Raw genomic sequence first — 19,680 nt, forward strand, 5'->3', positions numbered from 1 at the left:
AAAAAAAAAAAAAAAAAAAGATAAAGTGAGAGAAAAAAGAAAAGGAAAGGAAAGAAAGGGGCAACAGTGTGAGAGCAGGAATCTCTTGTTACCTCCCAGCACCCTAAGGGACCTGCAACCTCTTTGTCTAGGAAGTGGGGGCCTGCTGAAGGACTGGCCTTTGCCCTAAAGGCCAAAAGGAACTCCATAGAGTTTGTGGGGGAAAGAAGGATAGTTTGGGGATTAACCAGCACTTCCATGAGGCCCGGCCTGCGCCTCTGCCCTCTGTAGGTACTGCCTTGTGGGATTCTATCCAGGCACTTACTGAGACGGCTGCCACAGTGAGGGGAAATGAGGGCTGGGCTTGCAGGTGGTACCGTTTCCCCAGAATTCCCTGGGGCGAGAAGAAACACTGCTGAGAGTGTTTCAGGTTTAGTTTAAAATGTATGAAACACTGCTGAGAATTTCACAGGGTTAGCCTGACTCAGCCAGGTGCGTGCTGAGTTTCTCACATATGACTGGGCTGGATGGGTCAGCTAAGCTGCTTGCATCCGCACGAAATTAGTCTCCATTCTTGGGACAGGTGGTGGATAGATAAACCCCATTCTGAATAACAGCCTTGGGGAGTCAGACCACCGGTACCCACTGATGCTGACAGGCAGGGGCTGGGAGAGGCCTGAGTCTGGCACTCTGCTTTCTCCAGCGCTGTCCAGATCCCAGTGAAATGGATAACAGGACTGTGGCATTCAGCGAGCTCATCTATCAGCGGCCACTGTCATTGCTAGGGAAGAGCCTGACACTGTGCAGATGGTCACCTAGGCCCAGACCAGGGAAAGAGGGTAGAGGTTAGTGGCACAGTTTTCTCCTGTTCCTTTTGTATTCATGATGTATTCATATTTACTATAGCCTCTTTTTTTTTTTTTTAACATGTTAGTGGTGATCTTTTTTTTTTTTTTTTTTTTTGGTTTTTCGAGACAGGGTTTCTCTGTGGCTTTTGAGCCTGTCCTGGAACTAGCTCTTGTAGACCAGGCTGGTCTCGAACTCACAGAGATCTGCCTGCCTCTGCCTCCCGAGTGCTGGGATTAAAGGCGTGCACCACCACCGCCCGGCAATGGTGATCTTAAATATAAGACTAAGATAAGTCACAGTGATGGCTGTCTCCTGGTCCAAATACTGGAGGCCAATTTTCTGTCCCCGCAGCACCTCACCAGTCTTACTGAGTACATAGCTCATCCATTAAGATCATCCTTACATGACACTTACAACAACAACAAAACCAGGAATGAGGCCAGCTAAGGCAAAGAGTGAAGAGGCCGGGGCTGGAGAGATGGATCAGTGGTTAAGAGTATTGCCTGCTCTTCCAAAGGTCCTGAGTTCAATTCCCAGCAACCACTTGGTGGCTCACAACCATCTGTAATGAGGTCTGGTGCCCTCTTCTGGCCTGCAGGCATACACACAGACAGAACATTGTATACATAATAAATAAATATTTAAAAAAAAAAAGAGTGAAGAGGCCAAGGTCTTGGCTGGGAAATGCTAGACCTTGGGTTCAAATACATGAGAGGTGCAGGCAGTAGAATGGAGGATGGAGCACTCCGAGCCTCCTTCCTCCTGGCCAGCCCTAGAGGGCCTCCTGTCAGCATTCATAGCAGAAAGGACCCAAGAGCACCAGGAATCAACAGGACCAGAGCCACAAAGGATGGAGATGGAGAGTCAAGAGAGGAGGTAGGGATACCCCCTCCCCAAATCTGACTACCATAGAGACCTGGGCAATAACCTCCCTCCAAGCTCAGGGAATACCTTAGCTGCAATCTCCTCAGAGTAGCAGAAAAGAAGACCGTACAGCGCAATGGTTAGGGATATTCAGCCACCAGTTGCCCTGGCTTAGCATCCTAACTCTGGAGGCAGAAGCAGTGGCTAAGACTATTAACATGTGCCGGGCGATGGTGGCGCACGCCTTTAATCCCAGCACTCGGGAGGCAGAGGCAGGCGGATCTCTGTGAGTTCGAGACCAGCCTGGTCTACAAAACCAAGTCCAAGAAAAGCCCCAAAACCAAAAAAAAAACCCGCTCCCAAAAAACAAAAAAAAAAAAAGACTATTAACATGTATAACAAGTAAGATGACATTATACAAAAACTGTTCCTAACTTCACTAGCCACACCTCAAGAGCTGGATGCCATGTGAGATTGGTATATTATACCACACTGCACAGTTCAGACCCAGTTCGCTTCCCTTGCTTTGCTGGAGCACCTTGCTAACCCCTGGCCTCAGTTACCTCATCAGTGATATGGGCACAACAACCAAACCTACTTCACAGAGCTGGGTTTAATGTGACTATGTAATCTTCAGTGAGCCCAGTACCTAGGAAGCACTCAGCAAATACCAGAGCGTGGTTGTTTTTACCCAAGACACACACACTAATTTGTTACTCAGATAAGTAATTTCCATTACTATATCACATACTATTAATAAAATTCCTAGGCAGATTCCCAGACTGCTGGCCTGGTTCAACCTTTATATAATCATACTGATTTGTTTTTTTTGTTCATCTGTAAGATGGGAATAACACACACATGCGCACACATTTCCATCTATACATACACACACCTCCATCTATACAAACACACACACACACACACACATACAGGATGCAATATAGCCTGAGGAAAGGCACATGAAAAGATCTGCAAAAAGTACATGACACTCTGCAGATAGAAGCAACTATTCAGAGACAGGGCACCTGGCACCAGGGGGTCCTCAAAAGAGGCTTGTGTGACAGATGTGACAGCTATCAGAAACTTCAGTTAGGCATTCTCACACTACAGAGACCTCCTCATCTACACTCAGCTTGGGAGTTATTTACTGGGTGAGAGGGACTCAGGGCTCAGACAAGACAGCCCTCACAGTAGTCCCTGTTCCCTGGGCCATGGTTATATTCTAGATTATTCTCTAGATTATAGTTACTATGGTTCCCAACCAAGAATTGACATCTGTGGGTCTTAAAAGCAGGCCCTGATGGGGTGGGCACCCCTGGAGTGCACTGGGCATCCAGCCTGGTTTCCATGGCACTGAGTGTAAGGGTGGGGAGGTAGTAAGAAAGGGCAGCAGCTCAACACAGGTCTCTTTCCATAAGACAGTGCCACTTCCCTCCACATATTCCCTGTACCCCACAGCCAGACACTTTCCCAGCCCCCTTCTTCAGTACCTACAGATGCCTGGTCTGAGACCCCTTCTATTCCCAAATGTCTTTGCCACTGCTGGTTCTGCCTGCTCCAGCTACTCTCTGGGCCCCCTGGCCTCCATCCAGCCACTCTAGACCAAACAGTGCCTTGTAGGGTAAGAAAGTCAGCTTGGTCCATAATCAGTGCTGAGGTTGGACCTGCATGCCAGCCCTCTTGGGCCCTGGAGCCAGTCTGACTTAGGGGGGCTCCTGCAATGCTTGGTGTAACCTGATGACATAACGAAAGTTTTCTGGGTCCTTGGGATGAAGCAGGCACAGAGATGTGACAAGCTGAGGGCCCTCCAGGGGCTGGAAAAAGGGAGGGTCTAGATGATAGTGACTTTGGAAAAGCAGGAGTGAAGTCCCCAAGGCACAGACAGCATAAAGAAAGGGGCAGGGAAGGACAAGGCACTTTCCAGATCCTCACGGAAAGCTGGGCTGATGTGCACAACATCCCCCTCAGACGCTAACAACTAACATTTGTCTACAGCTTTACAGTTCATAAAGCTCATTCGCACACTGGCTTCCATCCGCGAGGATGGTATAATTATCTCTGGTTTACAAATGAGAGAACTGAAGCTCGGGAGAATCAACGTGGCAAACACAGAACTCCCAGTCAAGTGCTGACAGCTGCCGTGCCCCAAGCTGCTTTCCCAACCTTAAAAGGCTCCCGGATGGCCACCAGCCAGTACTGGGGCACCTCACACCCCACCTCTTGCCAGCTCTCAGTCCAAGCCAGGTATTGACTGGAGCTCTGGAGCTAGGCCTGGGCTCCTAGGAGAGCTAGCTGGGAGCTGAGTCAGAAGCCAGATCCCAGAGGTGATGGAAGGGTGGAGGCATGAAGTGGAGGGGTGGGCATGATTCAGCATAGTGGGAGGTGAGGAGAAAGGAGAAAGCCTCGAACGTCTCCAGGGAGGCATGTGGAATGGAGGAAGAAGACCACAAGACGGACCACAAGACAGACATGCCACCAAAGGAACTAACATGGCCCAAATGCCGATACCGGAGCCCACCAAGAACTCCTGAATTGGGAATGCATTGAGGGTTGAGCTAAAACAATGCATGCATGGTTTCTGAGCTTGTACCTGCAACACTGAATGGAAGAAAGGGACAAGACACGGCGTGCCGGCTCCCATCCTCCTCCTGGACCCTGAAGTCTCAATGCAAGCATTCCAGAACACTGGTCTCTGAGCTCTGGCCTCCTAACTAGTTTGGATACCCATTGGTAACACCCACCTCTGTGTGTTGCAGCAGTACCCTTTCCTGGTTAACACCCTCTTCATCCCCTCCTACTGCCCACCATCAGCATACTGTTAGACCCAACCACCTAATAAGCAGCACTTCCATGCACATAGATACTGGTCTAGTCTTGCCTGAACCAGAAAGCTACCAGGCTGAAATCCAAAGGAAGTAGCCTGACACCAAGTGAGGGCCTCTGTAAAAATAGACCAGGCGGGCTCAGAATGCCCATCTCTGAATGGTACTCTCAGCTGCAGCCTCTGAAGGGCCTGGGATCCAACAGGAATGGACACAGCCCTTGGGCCCTTGTTTCTTACTTTCTGTTTTCTTCTCGTCCTGGAACGAAATAACCTCAGAAGCACTTGGTGCCTTTTAAATCCTTTGAACTAAGACATTATTTTTCTTAGAGACTCAAAGACTATTGGCCTTTCCACAGACCCCATTCAGAGAATTGTTTTGGAAAGATAACATTTAAAGGACGTTCAAGGATGAATTTCACCAACTTCATGGACTTTTCTGGATGACAGTGTCCTTGTCATGAGACTAGGAACACTTAAGCTGCCTCCTCCAGAGAGTCAGACCCATCGTAAGGAAGGATTGCACACACTAGGAAACCAAGTGCTTAGGCACAAGTGCAGAGACAATGACCCCACATCCTCATGTTCCTCAGGAGGTGCCACAGCTCACCCCAACCAGGACCCAATCTGGAAGGCTCCCTACCAGGTCTTACGGCCAGTGTGGAAGCACAGCTAGCCTGGCCCAGTTCGTTGGTGGCAGTGGCTGTATAGCTCCCAGCATCAGCAGCCCGGGCCTCCCTAAGCAGCAGTGTGTGCCTCTCGCCTTCGGAGCGGATGAGAAGGCGACCCTCACTGTGCAGTATTGACCCATCCTTTTTCCAGGACACTGTGGGGAAAGAGGAAGAACCAGCTCATTATGGCCACAAAGGGTTCGCTGGGGAATTCCATTCCTATCCACTACCCTGCCACCCGACATGTTTTCCAATGCCAATATTTTTAACTTTTAAAATGAGATAGGATGCCATACAGCCCAGGTTTGCTATGTAGCTGGGATTATGGATGCTCCCCCATCTTTTGCAGGGCTGTAGGTCAGACTTAGAATCTTGTGTGTGCTTGGCAAGCACTCTACCAACCAGGGTACCTCCAGCTTTCCTCCCTCAGGAGAATTCTGAGGAATCTTCCCTCACTCCAGAGGCTCAGGCTGCCTACACCTGAGCTGGGGAGGTAGGGGGCAACCTTGCCAAATACAGCAGAGTCCAGGCAGCCCCGTGAACTGACAGTTTTCCTCTTCCCCTCCCTGACATAAGAGGATTCCGGGAAACCTACCCTGCTCCTATACCACAGGTTCCCCACCACACCTGCCAGCCTCCAGCCCTCCCCGCAGCTCACCTTGGGGTGGGGGATTGGCGGTGATGATACATTTAAGTAACACATCAGCTCCCGGCGCCACCACCATGTTCTGCAGGGGTATCTCAAACACTGGTGCCTCCAGAGGCTCTTCTCCAGCAGACACATAGGAGTCGTCTGAGGACTCTGCCGAACACAGGAGCGGGGATAGAGAGAGGAAGGGGACGTCAGCCTTGTGGGGGCATCAGGGGACATTTGTAGGGAGATGGGATGTTGGTAGTACAGAATCCTAGAAAACCAAAACTCAGCATGAGGAGTTTCTGGAAGGCAGAATCTTTAGATAGCAAAGGCCTCTGTCTTGAGTGCCTGAGACAAAGGAAGGGGGAAGCCAGAGCAAAGGTTCTTCATCAGTACAGGGCAACAGAGAGTCTACTTCATTCACAATTGGTGCTGGCTTCTGGAGGGCAGTGGGATGCACCAGGGGTGTCTTCACATGAACTGGCCATTATGTCAGGCCTGGCACTCTGAGGACCACAGACCGTCTAAGCAGCAATTGACAGAGAATAAGCTACCAGTCCCCTATAACCTAAGCAGCAATACTAGGTTCACAGGGAAATGAGGGGTGGGGTGAGGGGGATAGTCAAATATGTATAAGGCCACAGATTCTGAAGAGGCAGTGGTAGTCAGAGGGCCTACGAAGATCAGTTTTGATTAGGTCCCTTCAGCAAACAGCAACACTATACTTAACTGCCCACTACACACCAAGCGCCAGGAATACAACAGGAAAGAAGATATGGTGCAAGCTTTTGGATACTATACACACAGATAAAAATCGCTGTTGTGGTTCTCCCTAGGTATCTTCCGAATGTATGCTGGAGGTTGAACTCAGGGCCTTTAGCACACTGGCTAAACACTTTTCCTCTAACCCCTCCCCTGGGGCTTTCTACCTCTACCATTTTATCAGCTAGATAAGAGACTACATAGGTAGCAGAAAGGGCAGTGAGGATCCCAGGTTGGTTGTCTTTTAGCTATATCACCTTCAGCAAATGAGAGCATCTCTCTGAACCTCAGCTACGGTATGGGGAAGATAAAGGCCTTGTGCAACTGGCATAGAGACAGAAATGAAGTAACGTCACTATGGGCCTACTTGACACACCTGGGACACTGTGGTGGAAACAGTAATGGAGGTAAGGAGGATGAATGGAAGCCTACGTGTCTAAAGATTTTGAGGGGCCGATCTGGAAATGAAAAATTATTTTGATAGAGAATATTACAAGGCAGTAAGTGCAATAAATAATCCGGGTACTGGCAGACCCTGGGATACACTGGGGGAAAGCATCACGGCGTGGGGGAAGGTGAAGGGTGTTTTCTTCTGCTTCTCCAGGTACAGGCCCTGGGTTGCTGTTCGAAATATTCAGGGTTAGGGACAGTAGCATTCTGTTGGTGGTGCTGCGCATGATCCATAGGAATCAGTGAGGTAGGATGCAAGGATGAGTCAAAGGAAGCTAGAAGGTGAGTGTGGATCTGACCTTTGTGGCCCCAGCGGGATAGGGACTAGTGCTGGAATGGGTAGTGGGGGGTGCGGTTCGAGAGAGCAAAGGGTTAGGGATGCTTCGGTTTTTCAGTAATTTTAGGCTATCTCTTCCCACAAAGGGAGGGGGGTCATAGGTTCCAGCCAGCGCCTCCTCCAGTTGCTGGTCCTTGGCCTCACTGCCTTGCAGTTCACTGGACCTTAAAGGACATACAACAGACACCCGGGCTTCGCTCACATCTCTGCTCTACTGAGCACACTCATTTCCTTCTTGGCAGTAGCAGATTCTAACATGGCACCTTTATCCCAGCCCCTGTGTCAATAATAAAAGCAGCAAACAAAACTTGCTTCGCCAGCAGTCTTGCTGTTCCCCTAGCCTGCTCACCCTTGCTGTTCTCTGCCCTCTCTGTGCTCTTACCGAGCTCAGGGGACGTGGGCCGAGCACGGCGACCTTTGCCTTGGCTGCGGGTTCCTCTGCGGTCCCAGGGCCCCCAGGGACCATCCTCCTCAGGTCCTCTGCGAAGCCTCTTCTCAGCCTCAGGCCCGGCTCTGTTCTTCTCCAAGGTTTGGGGCAGAACAGCGCCCTCCACACCCGGAGTGGCCCAGGGCAGAAAGCGCACCGCTTGGGCAGGGGGTTCCCGTTTTCGACCAGAGGGCGCTTTTGTCCTGCTTTCTGGGGGATCAGCAGTGCCCGGCGGCACAGGGCTCCTGCTCTCCTGGATGGCTCTGCTCCTGGTTAGGGGAAACTGGTCCCGACGCTTAATCTCCTGCTGCGGGCCTTCCCCTAGTTCAGTCCTGCCCACTGGTCCTCGGCTGCGGGGCCTCCCAGGCTCGTCCCCAGATTTGCCCGCACTGCTGGAAGGAGGTGGCTGGGTGGCGGCCGGGCTCACCGCCCGTGAAGTCTTGGGTGTAGAGGGCCGGGAGAAGAGTGGGGGCTCGCCGGGCTCTCGGGGTGATGGGGCGCGCTGCAGCGTGGCACGCAGGGACTCGTGCGAACGCACCAGTTCCTCCCGCGACGTAGATCTACGGATGCGACCCAGCTCCTGGGCAAAGCGGAGCTCGAGGTCCGAGGCTGCGTTACGCTGTCGCGTGCGCTCATCCAGCGAGGCCGCCTTCTGCTGGAACAGGCGACGCCGCTCTGCCACACTGCCCCGGGGTGACCGCAGCTCCTCCTGCGAGGTCTCTGGTGTGCCCCACGCCGCGCCGCCCTCGGACTTAGGCTGCTCTAACGAGCGGGCCTTGCGTAGGGGCACCCAGGGCCGCAGGGGCGCTGGTGGCGAATCGCTGCGCTCCAGGCTGCGTCGCCGCTCCTCGAAGAATTGCAACTTATCCAGGATGCGGGAGCTGGCGCGCACCAGCCGGGGTGAGCGGCCCAATGCTGACAGGCGACCCGAGGCCTCGCTCAGTGGCGTCTGGGGCCGGGACTCCACAGTGCCCGCCAGCGACGGCCCTGATGACTTAGGCTTTTTCCCTCGCTTCTCTTCGGTGATGGTGTCCTCAGGCAGCGAGGGCTCCTGAGAACGCCGATGGGGCGAAGTGGGAGTAGCTGGGGGCTGGGCACTAGATCCTGGCAAAGCCCTCTTACCCACCCGAGGTGATGGTGGGGGAAGCAGCGCGGACTTGGAGGGAGGTGGAAGGGCAGGGCGTGGACGAAGGGCATCACTGGCTGGCTGAGGCTGAAGGTCAGGCTCCTCTCTGCGCAATCCACTCTGAGGAATACTGCTGCAGAACCAAGGCCGAGAGGGGTGGAGGACTCAGGGGGCCTTTCCTCCAAGACCCCTGGCTTGTAAGAGGGATTGGGCAGCGGGGCATGCTGGGCAGGCTTGGGGTGACATGGGCCAGATTTTTCCTGCCCTACCCCCCACCCCCACGAGGGCACAGCCAGAGCAGGTGCTGGGGAGAGGCCAGCGGCTCATGCACCAGACCCAGATATTAGCTGGGTCCAAATACAGACTCAGCCTCAGGGGTTCTAGCCAGCCCCCTCCCCCCAGCCCTGAAAGCTGGGACACAGCAAGAACTGAGCATGAGGGAGAGGAAAAGAAGGAAGCTAGGGACTCAAAGATGAGATGATGAGAGAAAACACGAAGGGTAGATGGGGAGGGGCTCCTCTCAGGAATGTGCCTCCTACTCATTCCTGCCCCAGGCTGGTCCCCACAGCAGCCCTGCCCAGTCTGGACGGGATACTTGTCCTTCACAGTGGCTCCCAGAAAAGCAACTGCTTTTAGAGGGCAGAGTCCTAATCCCAGAGCCATGCCTCTTGATCAATCTCCCCCTAGTGCAGTCCCTGTTTACCCCACCTGGGAAAAAAATCTGAGTTCTTGGAAACCTGTCTGAGAAGGACAGAAATTCTCCTTCAAGGGGGCACCCCGAGAATTAGTCCCGCGCAGAAATAACTACCAACTGGGGCAGAACAAAGAGCGTGGGGGCATGGGGAGTGAAGAAGCCTGTGCACTCAAAGTGCCTCCTGGTCAAACAGAGTTTTGGGGCCCAGGAGCTAGACCTCAGTTTCCCCCATATGTATGGGGAAAGGACATGTTACACACGAAGACCGGCAAGAAAAGGTATCTATCTGAGAGCTCTTACCGTACCTGACGGATCAGAGCTGAAAACCCACGAGCAAGTTCATGGGATACTTAGTGTGGGTCAGGCATGAATTAAGGCTCCACCTGCACTGAGTTATTTAAATCCTTACAAAAGTCCCTTGATGGACGAACTGATATTGTCCCTATTTACAGATAAAGAAACTGAGGTTGAGTCAAGGAGGGCCAGTGTCCTCTTAAGGTGACAGTCCAGGAAGTGGTATCGGGGATGAAATACAGATAGCCTGATCCCTAAGCCTCCGCTCCCTTCCAGCTGTCTGGGTTTCTGGGAAAACGGCAGAAGAAGAAACAGTACATCCAGGAGCATAAGTTCTATGCACGCTTCGATGTAAGGATATTTTAGACTACCTGAGTCACCGCCCACGCTGTAGCCCCGCCCCTGCCTGGAAGAGGGGGAAGGGCTAAAGGAGAAAAGCCTCAGACGCTTGCCAGGAGGCCGGCTACTGTGAGGGAGGGGCAGCAGAGTCCTTAAGGACCGGTTTCTGGAAACTGGGCGAAGCCAGAAGAGAAATTAGGGACAGCAGAGGAGACCTCTTGCCGGCAGCTCGGGCAGCTCGCAGCTCCAGGCCAGACTCTGTACCATAGATATCACTAAGGAAATGGGTTCCTCTGAAGTTGCCATAGCAACTCCAGGCTCAGGCTGGGGCCTGGGAAAGAAAGGCAGGGAAGGAGTGCCTGATAACACCAATAAGATAAGCCAAAGGAGCACCCTAGGCCCCTGCCATGGACCCAGGCCTCTCCCCTGCCCATCACTAGCCAGTCTAGCCACCCTCTTAAAAATCACACCAGAGCCCTTGTTACCCTACCCTGCATGTCTACCCAGCACCCACACCCATCACAAACCAAGCCCCTCTTCGGTTACCCAGATACCCTCCACCACATCTCTCATCAGCCACTCCCCTCTTCCGTATACACCCCCTCCTGTTTCTGCCATCCCTTAAATCTCCAAAAATGGCTTCAGGACCTCACCCCAGCACCTCCATTTGTCATCACCCCCTACCAGGTCAGCCATGGACCCATCCTCAGGTCCTATCCATGAGATCATCCCATGCCCCCTGCCACTATTCCTCCAACCCTCCACCTCCACCACAGCTCCCTATCCCCACCCCCTCCTCCTCTCTCAGCCCACTGCCTCCCCACAACCCACATCCTCCCGGGGTCCGCAGGCCCCTTGCCCCAGCTGCCCCTGACCACCTCTCTGGCTTCTCTCTCCTGGGTGCTGTCTCGCTCCCCTGCTCTCTCCTGCTCTCCCGGGAGCTGCCGTGCAGAAAGGTTCTGTTCCTCCCAGAAAAAGGCCCACATGGGAACCGGAATGTGCAGAGAGATGAAAAGGCGGCAGCTGCTGAGACAGCAGGCACGGAGGGGGCTCTTGTAGGGGGGGGGGATCCTGGGACAACTGGAGCCTACATGGGCGAGGCGGGAGAGGGGCCCTGACACACTGAAGCTCTTAGAAGAGAAGAGGAAGGGACAGAGGGGTCCTCAAGACCATGAAGCTGGCACTGTGAGCCTGCACAGGTGGGAGCAGGAGGCCGTGGGTGGCGATGGCAAAGGAGGGCGTGGTGTGGAAAGAGAGTGTAGCCAGTGCCAGGAGTGGAAGCCGAGGAGAATGGGGCGCACGGAGATGGGTGAGGCGGAGGAGGCTGGATGGAGGCTTATGGAGCAGTGATGGGGCAACGCACAGGGGCAGCATGGTGAGATGAGATAGTGTGGGCCCGGGTGAGGCCATTACTTACACGTGGATCGAGAGCGCCCGTCCTCTGTACAGACTGAACGCGCTGCCATACAGGTCACTGGCCACCGAAAGGCTATCCTCTGACCCCCAGCTTGCGCCCACCAGATTAGCTCGCGATGCCCGCACCAGCGGCTCCACCCCCAGGTGCCGTGGCCCGGCCCCGGTTGTCTGTGCTTGCCTTGGGCTGCTTGGGAGGGGGCGGGTGCCACCCCCGCTGCCCGCTTCCTGCTCCAGGACCGTCTGCCCGCTGCCCCACCAGCTCACTTGCTCCTCTGAGGTGCCTGTCACGGAGGTCGGGGGTGTGTCCAGGGAGGTGCCCACCAAGGTATCAGAGCCCCCTAAAGAAAGGAGCACAGTGAGACAGAGGCACCCTTTGTAGGAAGCCAGTCTGCTTGCTCTTGGAGCACCCAGAAAGCTCACCCGTGGGGGTGCTGAAGGCCCTGTCATCCCGAAGCTCCAGGCGCTGGGTCCCCTGCACATCGCTGATGTCATCCTCAGCAGTCTCGGAGTCTGGAGAAGAAGGGGTCTGTGTGGGCAAGGACCTCCTCCCTATGCCTCCAACTCTTCCCTAGTCGCCTCCTGCCTCCCCCACAGCAAGTTCCATCTTAATCGCAGGGAGAGCTTCCAGGACCCGATCTACTCTCTTTTGCTCCTGACTCCCCCTGGTCCAGCCTGGGATGCTTAAGGTAGCCCCTCCCATGCTGGTGTCCAGGCTCCATCTGGACCACTCACCCTTGGATAATCACCCTTACTTCCATGGACCCCTCCACATAAGCCACCCCCACCCACTTAAAGGCTTACCAGGGCCTCTGCCACCCTCTCCATGTCCATAACACCTTAAGGTCTTGAATAGCAGCATCCCACATAACAAGGCCCTAAGTTCCAGGGTTCAAAAGTCTAGGTTCCGGTACCCCAGGAACAAAGAGGAGTCACCTCAGAGTTGTACTGTCAAGGCACGCAACCAACAGCAGGACCAGGCTGTCCTGAACCCCAAACCAAACAGAAGGCATCAGGGTGTAACTGAGGCAGGGTGAGGAGAAGCCCAGACTGGGTAGGGAAAGGGAGTGAGGGGCTAGGGCAGGAGTCAGCTTCCTACCGTAACTTTGCTTTCTGCAGGAGCGGAAAACTTCGCTTCCATAGGAGCAGCAGGAGAGAGATGTGGACAGACAGTTATCAGAGTGTTTGTGGGATGGGGCATGGAAGGCAGGCAGAACATAGGGAGTATAAGGGCCCCTGGTGCCCAGGGATACCAGAGATGTTCTGTAGGATGGGGAGGGGAGGGAGACCCCCAGAATGTATCAACACTGGGGAGCCATATGCTTAGATGGTCATCTCAAATGCCCAGTGATTCTGGTACCCTCAGCACTTACTGGTTCTCTCTCTCTCTTTCACACACACACACTCATAACAAACACACACATATTTGTGCACAGCCACAGTCTCAGGTCTCTATTACAGTGTTTACACTGTACTTTGGCCCTTCCCTATGAATGCATTTCCATCTGTCTTCACTGTGTTGAGGCAATTATCCTCCTCAGGTCCTCAAAAAAAAAAAAATGCTATGGCTAAGTTAGGAGCAAAGATCCCAGAGCCTATCAGATTCCGTGCCTCAGTTTCCCTTTGGGTCCCATAACAAACAGGGGCCATGTAGTCGTTGCCAGGACATGGCAATGTAATGCCTCTCACTTGGTCCCACAGATGGACAACAGAGAGCCAAGGCCCATGGTGAGTGTGCTAGGGAGCCCCTTCCCAAATACTATGGCCTTCCTCAGCTGCAGAGAATAGTGGTCTTTCTTGGGGATGGATAGATGGGGAGGGGGTTCCACATCTCATGGGCTATCTTCAGGGCTGTGGTGTCTCATGAAGGGGCATGGACCAAGAGAAGTGGGCATGGGCTACAGCAACCCGAAGTCCACGCACCATGGGTAAGTCTGCCAAAGGCCCGGCGGGAATGGCCGGTTTTCTGAAAGAGAAAAGCCAGAAGGAGCAGTTGAGGGGGAGGCTTGATCCTGAGTCCATATATCTCTCATCCCAATCTACTATGATCAAACAAGAACTCATACTAGGGGCCAGGGCAAAGAGACCAGAGCCTTTAGGTCGCTCTAGTCATAATGGCTCAGTTCTCCTTCCTCTAGGCTATCCAGCTTGGCTTTGGGAAGGAGCCAGGGAAGAAAGGCTAGGGACCAGCAGTGTTGTGGAGCAAACCCAAGTACTTCCTAAGGGCTAGAGCCTGTGAGCCTGGGGTCAAAGCGGCACGGCCTGTGACACAGGGGAGGAAAAGAGGAAATCCGCCCTACTGAGGGGAGAGGGAGGGGGCGCTAGAACGAATAGAGATGGAGGGCCGTGGACACAGATTCCTGCTGCGGGGAAGGGCAGATACCTGGGATAGGTGTCAAGCAGGCAGAGTAAGGGGCTGGCAAAGAATAAGATCTCTCAAAGGCCAGCACCTCGCTAATGCAGGAAGGAGGCCCCAGTATACAGAGGACAGGACATAGCTTGGGGAAATTTATTGAGCTCAGCGCGGATCCATTAGTTTTGCTTTCAGGATCTCCGGAATACCAAAGGCTGCGGAGTAGGGGGGCCAGGAAAAGCCGGGCGGGGACTGAGGCCAGGGCTGGATGTGGGTGAGATAGCAAAGAAGCCAGTGGGTGCTGCGTGCTGAGACTGTAACCGGGGCCTCCAGGGGTCGAGGGGCTTGGGATGATGGGGGCTTCTGCCCTTCAGCACGGGGAGGGGCCTGAGCTCTCCAGTCGCTGGCCAGCATCCCCCCCCCCCATGTGCCCGGCCCGTCGCCCTCCCCAGGGCTGGGGTGGGGCCAGCGCCACTCCAGCGCCCCCTCCCCTGGGCCCAGCCGCGGTGACCCGCCCTCCCTCGGGGCGCTCAGCCCTTCCTACCCCCTCCCGGCGCCGCCCGCCCCCGGAGCCCTCACCTGGAAACGCTTCTTCACCCACAGCTTCTTCATGGCGGGGGAGGGGGCCGGGCCGGCGGCCGGGCGAGGAGGGGACAGGCGGGGGCGGGGCGGAGTCGGAGGCGGGGCCGGGGGCGAGCTGGGGAGCGGGCCGGAGCCGGCGCGGGTGGCGGAAGGAGCCGCCGGGCCTCGGGAGCTGGGGTGGGGGTAAGAGGAAGGCGGCTGCGCCCAGAGCCTGCCCCTCCTCCGCCAGCCTGAACCCTACCTGGCGACCCTTCCTTTTCCAGCCCTTCTACCCACCCTGAGGCAGCACTTGCCTGCTTTCTAGCTCTCCCACGGAACACCTCCCAACTCTGACAGCCAGTACCCCCACCCCACATCTGCCTTTCGGGCCCTGGGCACATGGGGAAACTGAGGCACAGAAAGGAGTGCAGTAGCCTCTAGTTCAGGCCACTTTGGTCGGCAGCGAGAGGCGGCCTCCTCGCCGCATCCCCTTTCCTCCAGCAGGCAGGCTATGGAAGGTCAGCAGCATCTTCGCTAGCGTACTCCGCAAACATGCGCACACGCACACTGTCAGACAGCACCAACATCTCACCTCAGAGCACAACGCCGGGTGGGGGCGCCTTGGTTATTATGCTCAGCACAAAGGTCCTTGGGTTGGGGACACGTGCTGACTTGGACCTAGGCTCTTCAGGACAGTAAAGAAAAGAGGGGGGTTCTCTCTTTGACTTGAATTTCTGAATGCTTCTTGTACTGTCCCCTCCCATCCATCCATCTCCACAACACACACACATGCACGCACAAACACACACACACACACACACACACACACACACACACACACACGGCACGAGATAAGGTGCTAATAATCAAATAATAATCAAAGTCAACTCATATTCCCACAATTGAGTTACAAGATTTTTGGTGTGTTCCCTCCATTGCCCAACCCCCCCCCCTTATTCAGCACCATGAACACAAATGCGTCTAAACAAAAGTCTGCCTTCCTTTCCTAATAATGTAGCTAGGCTTCATTAGCATTTGCCAAGTACCCAGCACTTTGCAAACTTCAGTTCATTCAAAACAACCCCAGGAGCCTAGAACTCTTAGGAGTATTCCCATCCCCATTGAACTGACAAGGGGCTGAGGCTAAGAGAACTGGTATCGCTCCAGGGCTCCTCATCCCAGAATGCACCTGTGTGGTGCCAGTCCCAGCTATGAGTACAGTACTAATTATTAACATTTACTGCCTTCTTGGTCAGCACTAGGCATGACGCTGAGGACTTTGTGTAATTTATTTAATCCCCATAAGGAGGAAGGCTGAGGTATAAAGCAATCACTTGTCCCAGGATGCACGGCTAATAAATTTGCGGAGCCTGGACTCTCTGACTAGGTTATTGACCAGTGTGTCATAAAGAACCACATGCTGGTTCGTTCGTGCGTCTCCTGACCCTATTGCTTTAAAACCTTGGCACTGAAGTAAATACAGAGACAGACCCAATAAATTTGGTTTGGTTTAGGGTGAGACAACACACTCATATTCAACTGCTTACTACAGTACCTTCCTCATGTTTTGTTTCTATCTGACTCCTCCTGTAGTTGTTTACATTTGAGATCCTATTATTATTATTATTATTATTATTATTATTATTATCCTGTTTTGTTTTGTTTTGAGACAGGGTCTCACTTTATAGCCCTGGAAGGCCTGGAGTTCACTTGTAGACCAGGCTGGCCTCAAATTCAGTCTCTCATATGCTGGGATTAAAGGTATGTACCATCATACCTGGGGGGGGGGGCTTAAAATCCCGCCTCCTACCTTCTGGCTGCATACAGGTGTCCTAGTTTCTCAACCAGGTGGCTAATGGTCCACATGGAGACACGTGTGTAGAAATGTGCACTGAGAAGGCACTGTCCACACTACTTCCAGCCAGAGGACCCTGGCCACCCCCAAATACACCATCTCACAGCTGGAGGAGCTGAGTGGACAGAGGGGGTAACATGAACCCTTGTTCCCCAGGAAAATCCGAGGGGCTGGCACATTCCATAGCAAAAATAACCAATGGGCAGCGGGCGTGAGTGATGGGACAGCTGGGCTTGAAGCGTGACTGGCAGGATTTTGTGTCCCTGCCCTGAGTCTACAGCAACCTGAAGGACTGGCCTGGGAGGCATGGCTCGCAGCAAGAGCGCCCCCTCCCCCCCCCGCCCATCCAGTTTTGTCTTCATGACAGAGCATCTGTGCTCCTCTGCCGCTTTCTGAGTTCAGCCCTGCCAGTGTTCCCCTTAGCTGGAAAATCTCTAAAAGACACTGCCTGCTCTGATCTCTTGGCAGACCTTCCTCTGAGCCACACACACCAGTCTTCCTCTCCTGCCTGTGTTCGGCTCCTCTCTTTCCCTTCCTCTAATCCCACATACTCTCTAACTCTCCTGCTGTACAGGGGATGGTGCCTCATATTGTCTGTCTTTCGGTCGTAGCTTTTTGTTCTCCCCCCCCCCCCAAATGGTAGACAACTGGTACACAGTAGACAGAAGTGAGTCGCAGGTGAGCAAAGGTAAGGAGCGGTGAGGAACAGCCGCTTTCATCCAGCCTTTCCTTCCTCCCTGTCCCGCCCCAGCTCAGAAACTGTTGGAGAAGTGACTATCTATCCCCCATTCTGCCCAGATCTTCAGGGAGGACTTGCTCTGCGAAGTGAAGGAGGCTTCTCAGCTCCTCTGTTTTCCCTCCCAGGGTTCCTCTGTGTTGCACTGTGGCCCCTCCTCCTTTCTCTGATTGGCACTTCTGTGCTGTGCACATATGGATGGTGACATTCTTTTCCCATTTCCAATTCCACAGTAGTTTCTCGTGGCTCTTTAATACAGACAGCCCAAGTCCAGGTGGGAAAGATGGTAACTACAGGACAGTCCTTCCTGGAGGCTTGGTTCTACTGCATTCCTCTCCTTTCCTGGCCTAACCTGTCCCTGTTTCCATCTAACTCGAGCCTCTCCCTTCCATGCCTTCAACTATTCAGAATGGTTCCTGGTCATCTGCTGACCACTGGCCTTTCTGATTAACACCAATCTGCAGATCCTCACTATAAAGCTTCAAGTAACACATACCAGCTCCTCCTGCCTGCCCCTTCTCTCAGCTGCTCTGTACCCCCTGCCCTGCAGTGCATGAAGGCCTGCTCTTAAGCCACACATGCCCCATGATCTGAAGTGAAGTCTGAGGACACCACTTAACTTGTTCTGACCACTTGCTGAGGAGCCGTGTAAGGATGGGGGTCAGAGGCTTCCAAAGAGAATGCCCACCTGTGTTAGAGGCAGGCCGGAGAAGGAGTGGGAAATTGACAGGAGAGAGGTAGGGGTGGAGAGAAGCTCTTCACTTGGTCTTCACCTTCCTTTCTGTGGATGGGCAATGAGGACCAGGCTCAGAGACCCAGCGTTCCAGGCCTAACCCTGCTACCTCACTAACATTCAACCTTGGGTAAACTGGAATCCGGCTGTCTTAAGTGTTAAGTCCAAATAATAATCAAAGAGTTTGGAAGATTAAATAATTAAATGAGATAGCACACCTTAATACATGCTAAGGATTTTACCAGCATCCCGAATTTCTACCACTTTCTCTCCTTTCTCTCCTACTGCAACACCCTAAACCCTTTGCCTTTACCATCTTACAAAACTCCCACCCTGTGGCAGACTTGCCAAGACCCTTCCATCCTGAACTAACACCCCAGGCTTCTGGAGTGCCAGGAGCCTTCAGATCACCCTGTCTCACCCAGCCAGAAAGCCATCATGGCCAGGAAACGGCTCCTTCTTTCTCTGGCCAGGTCCTTGCTTGGCTTCCTCGAGCTCCTTGAATGTTTGTGCTGTCAATTCCAAATAAGAGCGTTTTCTATGATGCCTGAGCGATGCCAAGCTGCTGGCTCAGTTCGCCTGAACCAGGAGCTGGTACTGAGCGAGAATGTGAGGGATGGGCAACAGAAGGAGAAGAAGCCAGACTCGTCTAGTTTACCCTCCAGCATCACCAAAGCCACCCTTCCCTGGCAGAACTGTTTGGCCACCTTGGGTCGATGTGTTTATCTAGGCATGCTCTCAAAGGGGACATGCTTCAACTCAGTCCCCTCTTCCGTTCTGTGAATGTCAGAGGCCTTAAAGCCAGCCCCACAGCACTCAAGGCCTTTCTACACGCCAAGCTCTTCACCCCCGCTGTGCACCAAGATGGCCCCAGCCAGGAGACTGGACCCCTGTATCTGGGTATGTTCAGTCTGGATTTATCTCTGCCTAGTGCACCACCCTGATTCAAAAGCAGCCAGGAAGCAGCCCTGCTGGGGGTTGGAGGTAGCCTTCATCTTCATAGGAGACAGACCAGGCCAACCGATTAGTAGCTAATTCTAAGACACTGAACAATCTCGCTCTTTCTTTCTCCTTCCCTCCCCCAGAACTTCTTGTTTTGTTTTTGTTTTTGTTTTTGTTTTTTGAGACAGGGTTTCTCTGTGGTTTTAGAGCCTGTCCTGGAACTAGCTCTTGTAGACCAGGCTGGTCTCAAACTCACAAAGATCCGCCTGCCTGTGCCTCCCGAGTGCTGGGATTAAAGGCGTGCGCCACCACCGCCCAGCTCCCCAGAACTTTTTGAGTAGTAGAAAGGCTCCAAGATCATGAAGACTGAACAGGATGCTCAGTATTGACATGTCGTCACCAGACCTGGTCTCAGGCAGACCTCCCTCCTCTCTGGTCCCCACTGGTCTCACCAGTACCGGGAAGCCTTTGGAAGGGCAGTCCTCTGTGGACCTGTCCAGCATCTAACCAGCATCATGACCGCCATTCTCTTCCTCTCTCTTTCCTTCTCTTGACCTCATCTCTCTTCCCTTCCAGTTGCATTCTTATTAATTTATCTACCTTAACCTTTGAATTATAACCTGTTTACAACTTCTTTTACTCCAGATTATAGGTAAATAAAAACTATAAGAATCTACTCTTTCAGCTCAGAATTCTTCCAGAACGTGTTCCAGTCCCCAGGCCCACCCACGTTAAGGAAATCAGTACTGGCAGCTTCTAGGCCAATTGTGGAAGCCACCCTTGGCCACCTACAGGCCAGACTCTAGGAAATGGGCAGGGTGACACTAGGGAGAGAAG

The 19,680-nt window shown here is 53.5% G+C and overlaps 1 protein-coding gene across 6 annotated transcripts in view; it reads right to left on the reverse strand.

Annotated features, from left to right (window-relative positions):
- Speg (SPEG complex locus) overlaps window positions 1-14,674 on the reverse strand; it is a 50,076-nt gene extending 35,402 nt beyond the window's left edge. For 3 of the 6 annotated variants that reach the window (XM_026786447.1, XM_026786451.1, XM_026786452.1), the window contains exons 1-8: window positions 14,596-14,674; window positions 13,587-13,629; window positions 12,763-12,792; window positions 12,087-12,176; window positions 11,668-12,004; window positions 7,753-9,056; window positions 5,846-5,989; window positions 5,160-5,342 (exon numbers count right to left, since the gene is read on the reverse strand). In XM_026786447.1, the coding sequence (XP_026642248.1) occupies window positions 5,160-5,342; window positions 5,846-5,989; window positions 7,753-9,056; window positions 11,668-12,004; window positions 12,087-12,176; window positions 12,763-12,792; window positions 13,587-13,629; window positions 14,596-14,628 (2,164 nt within the window). In that variant the 5' untranslated portion in view covers window positions 14,629-14,674. Of the gene's footprint in view, window positions 1-5,159; window positions 5,343-5,845; window positions 5,990-7,752; window positions 9,057-11,128; window positions 11,334-11,667; window positions 12,005-12,086; window positions 12,177-12,762; window positions 12,798-13,586; window positions 13,630-14,595 lie in introns of those variants that run through there. The other 3 variants (XM_026786448.1, XM_013351701.2, XM_026786449.1) reach the window with 3 other exon arrangements.
- Between the last annotated feature and the right edge of the window lie 5,006 nt (window positions 14,675-19,680).

Source organism: Microtus ochrogaster, linkage group LG4 (genome assembly GCF_000317375.1).
Source record: "Microtus ochrogaster isolate Prairie Vole_2 linkage group LG4, MicOch1.0, whole genome shotgun sequence".
NCBI lineage: Eukaryota > Metazoa > Chordata > Mammalia > Rodentia > Cricetidae > Microtus > Microtus ochrogaster.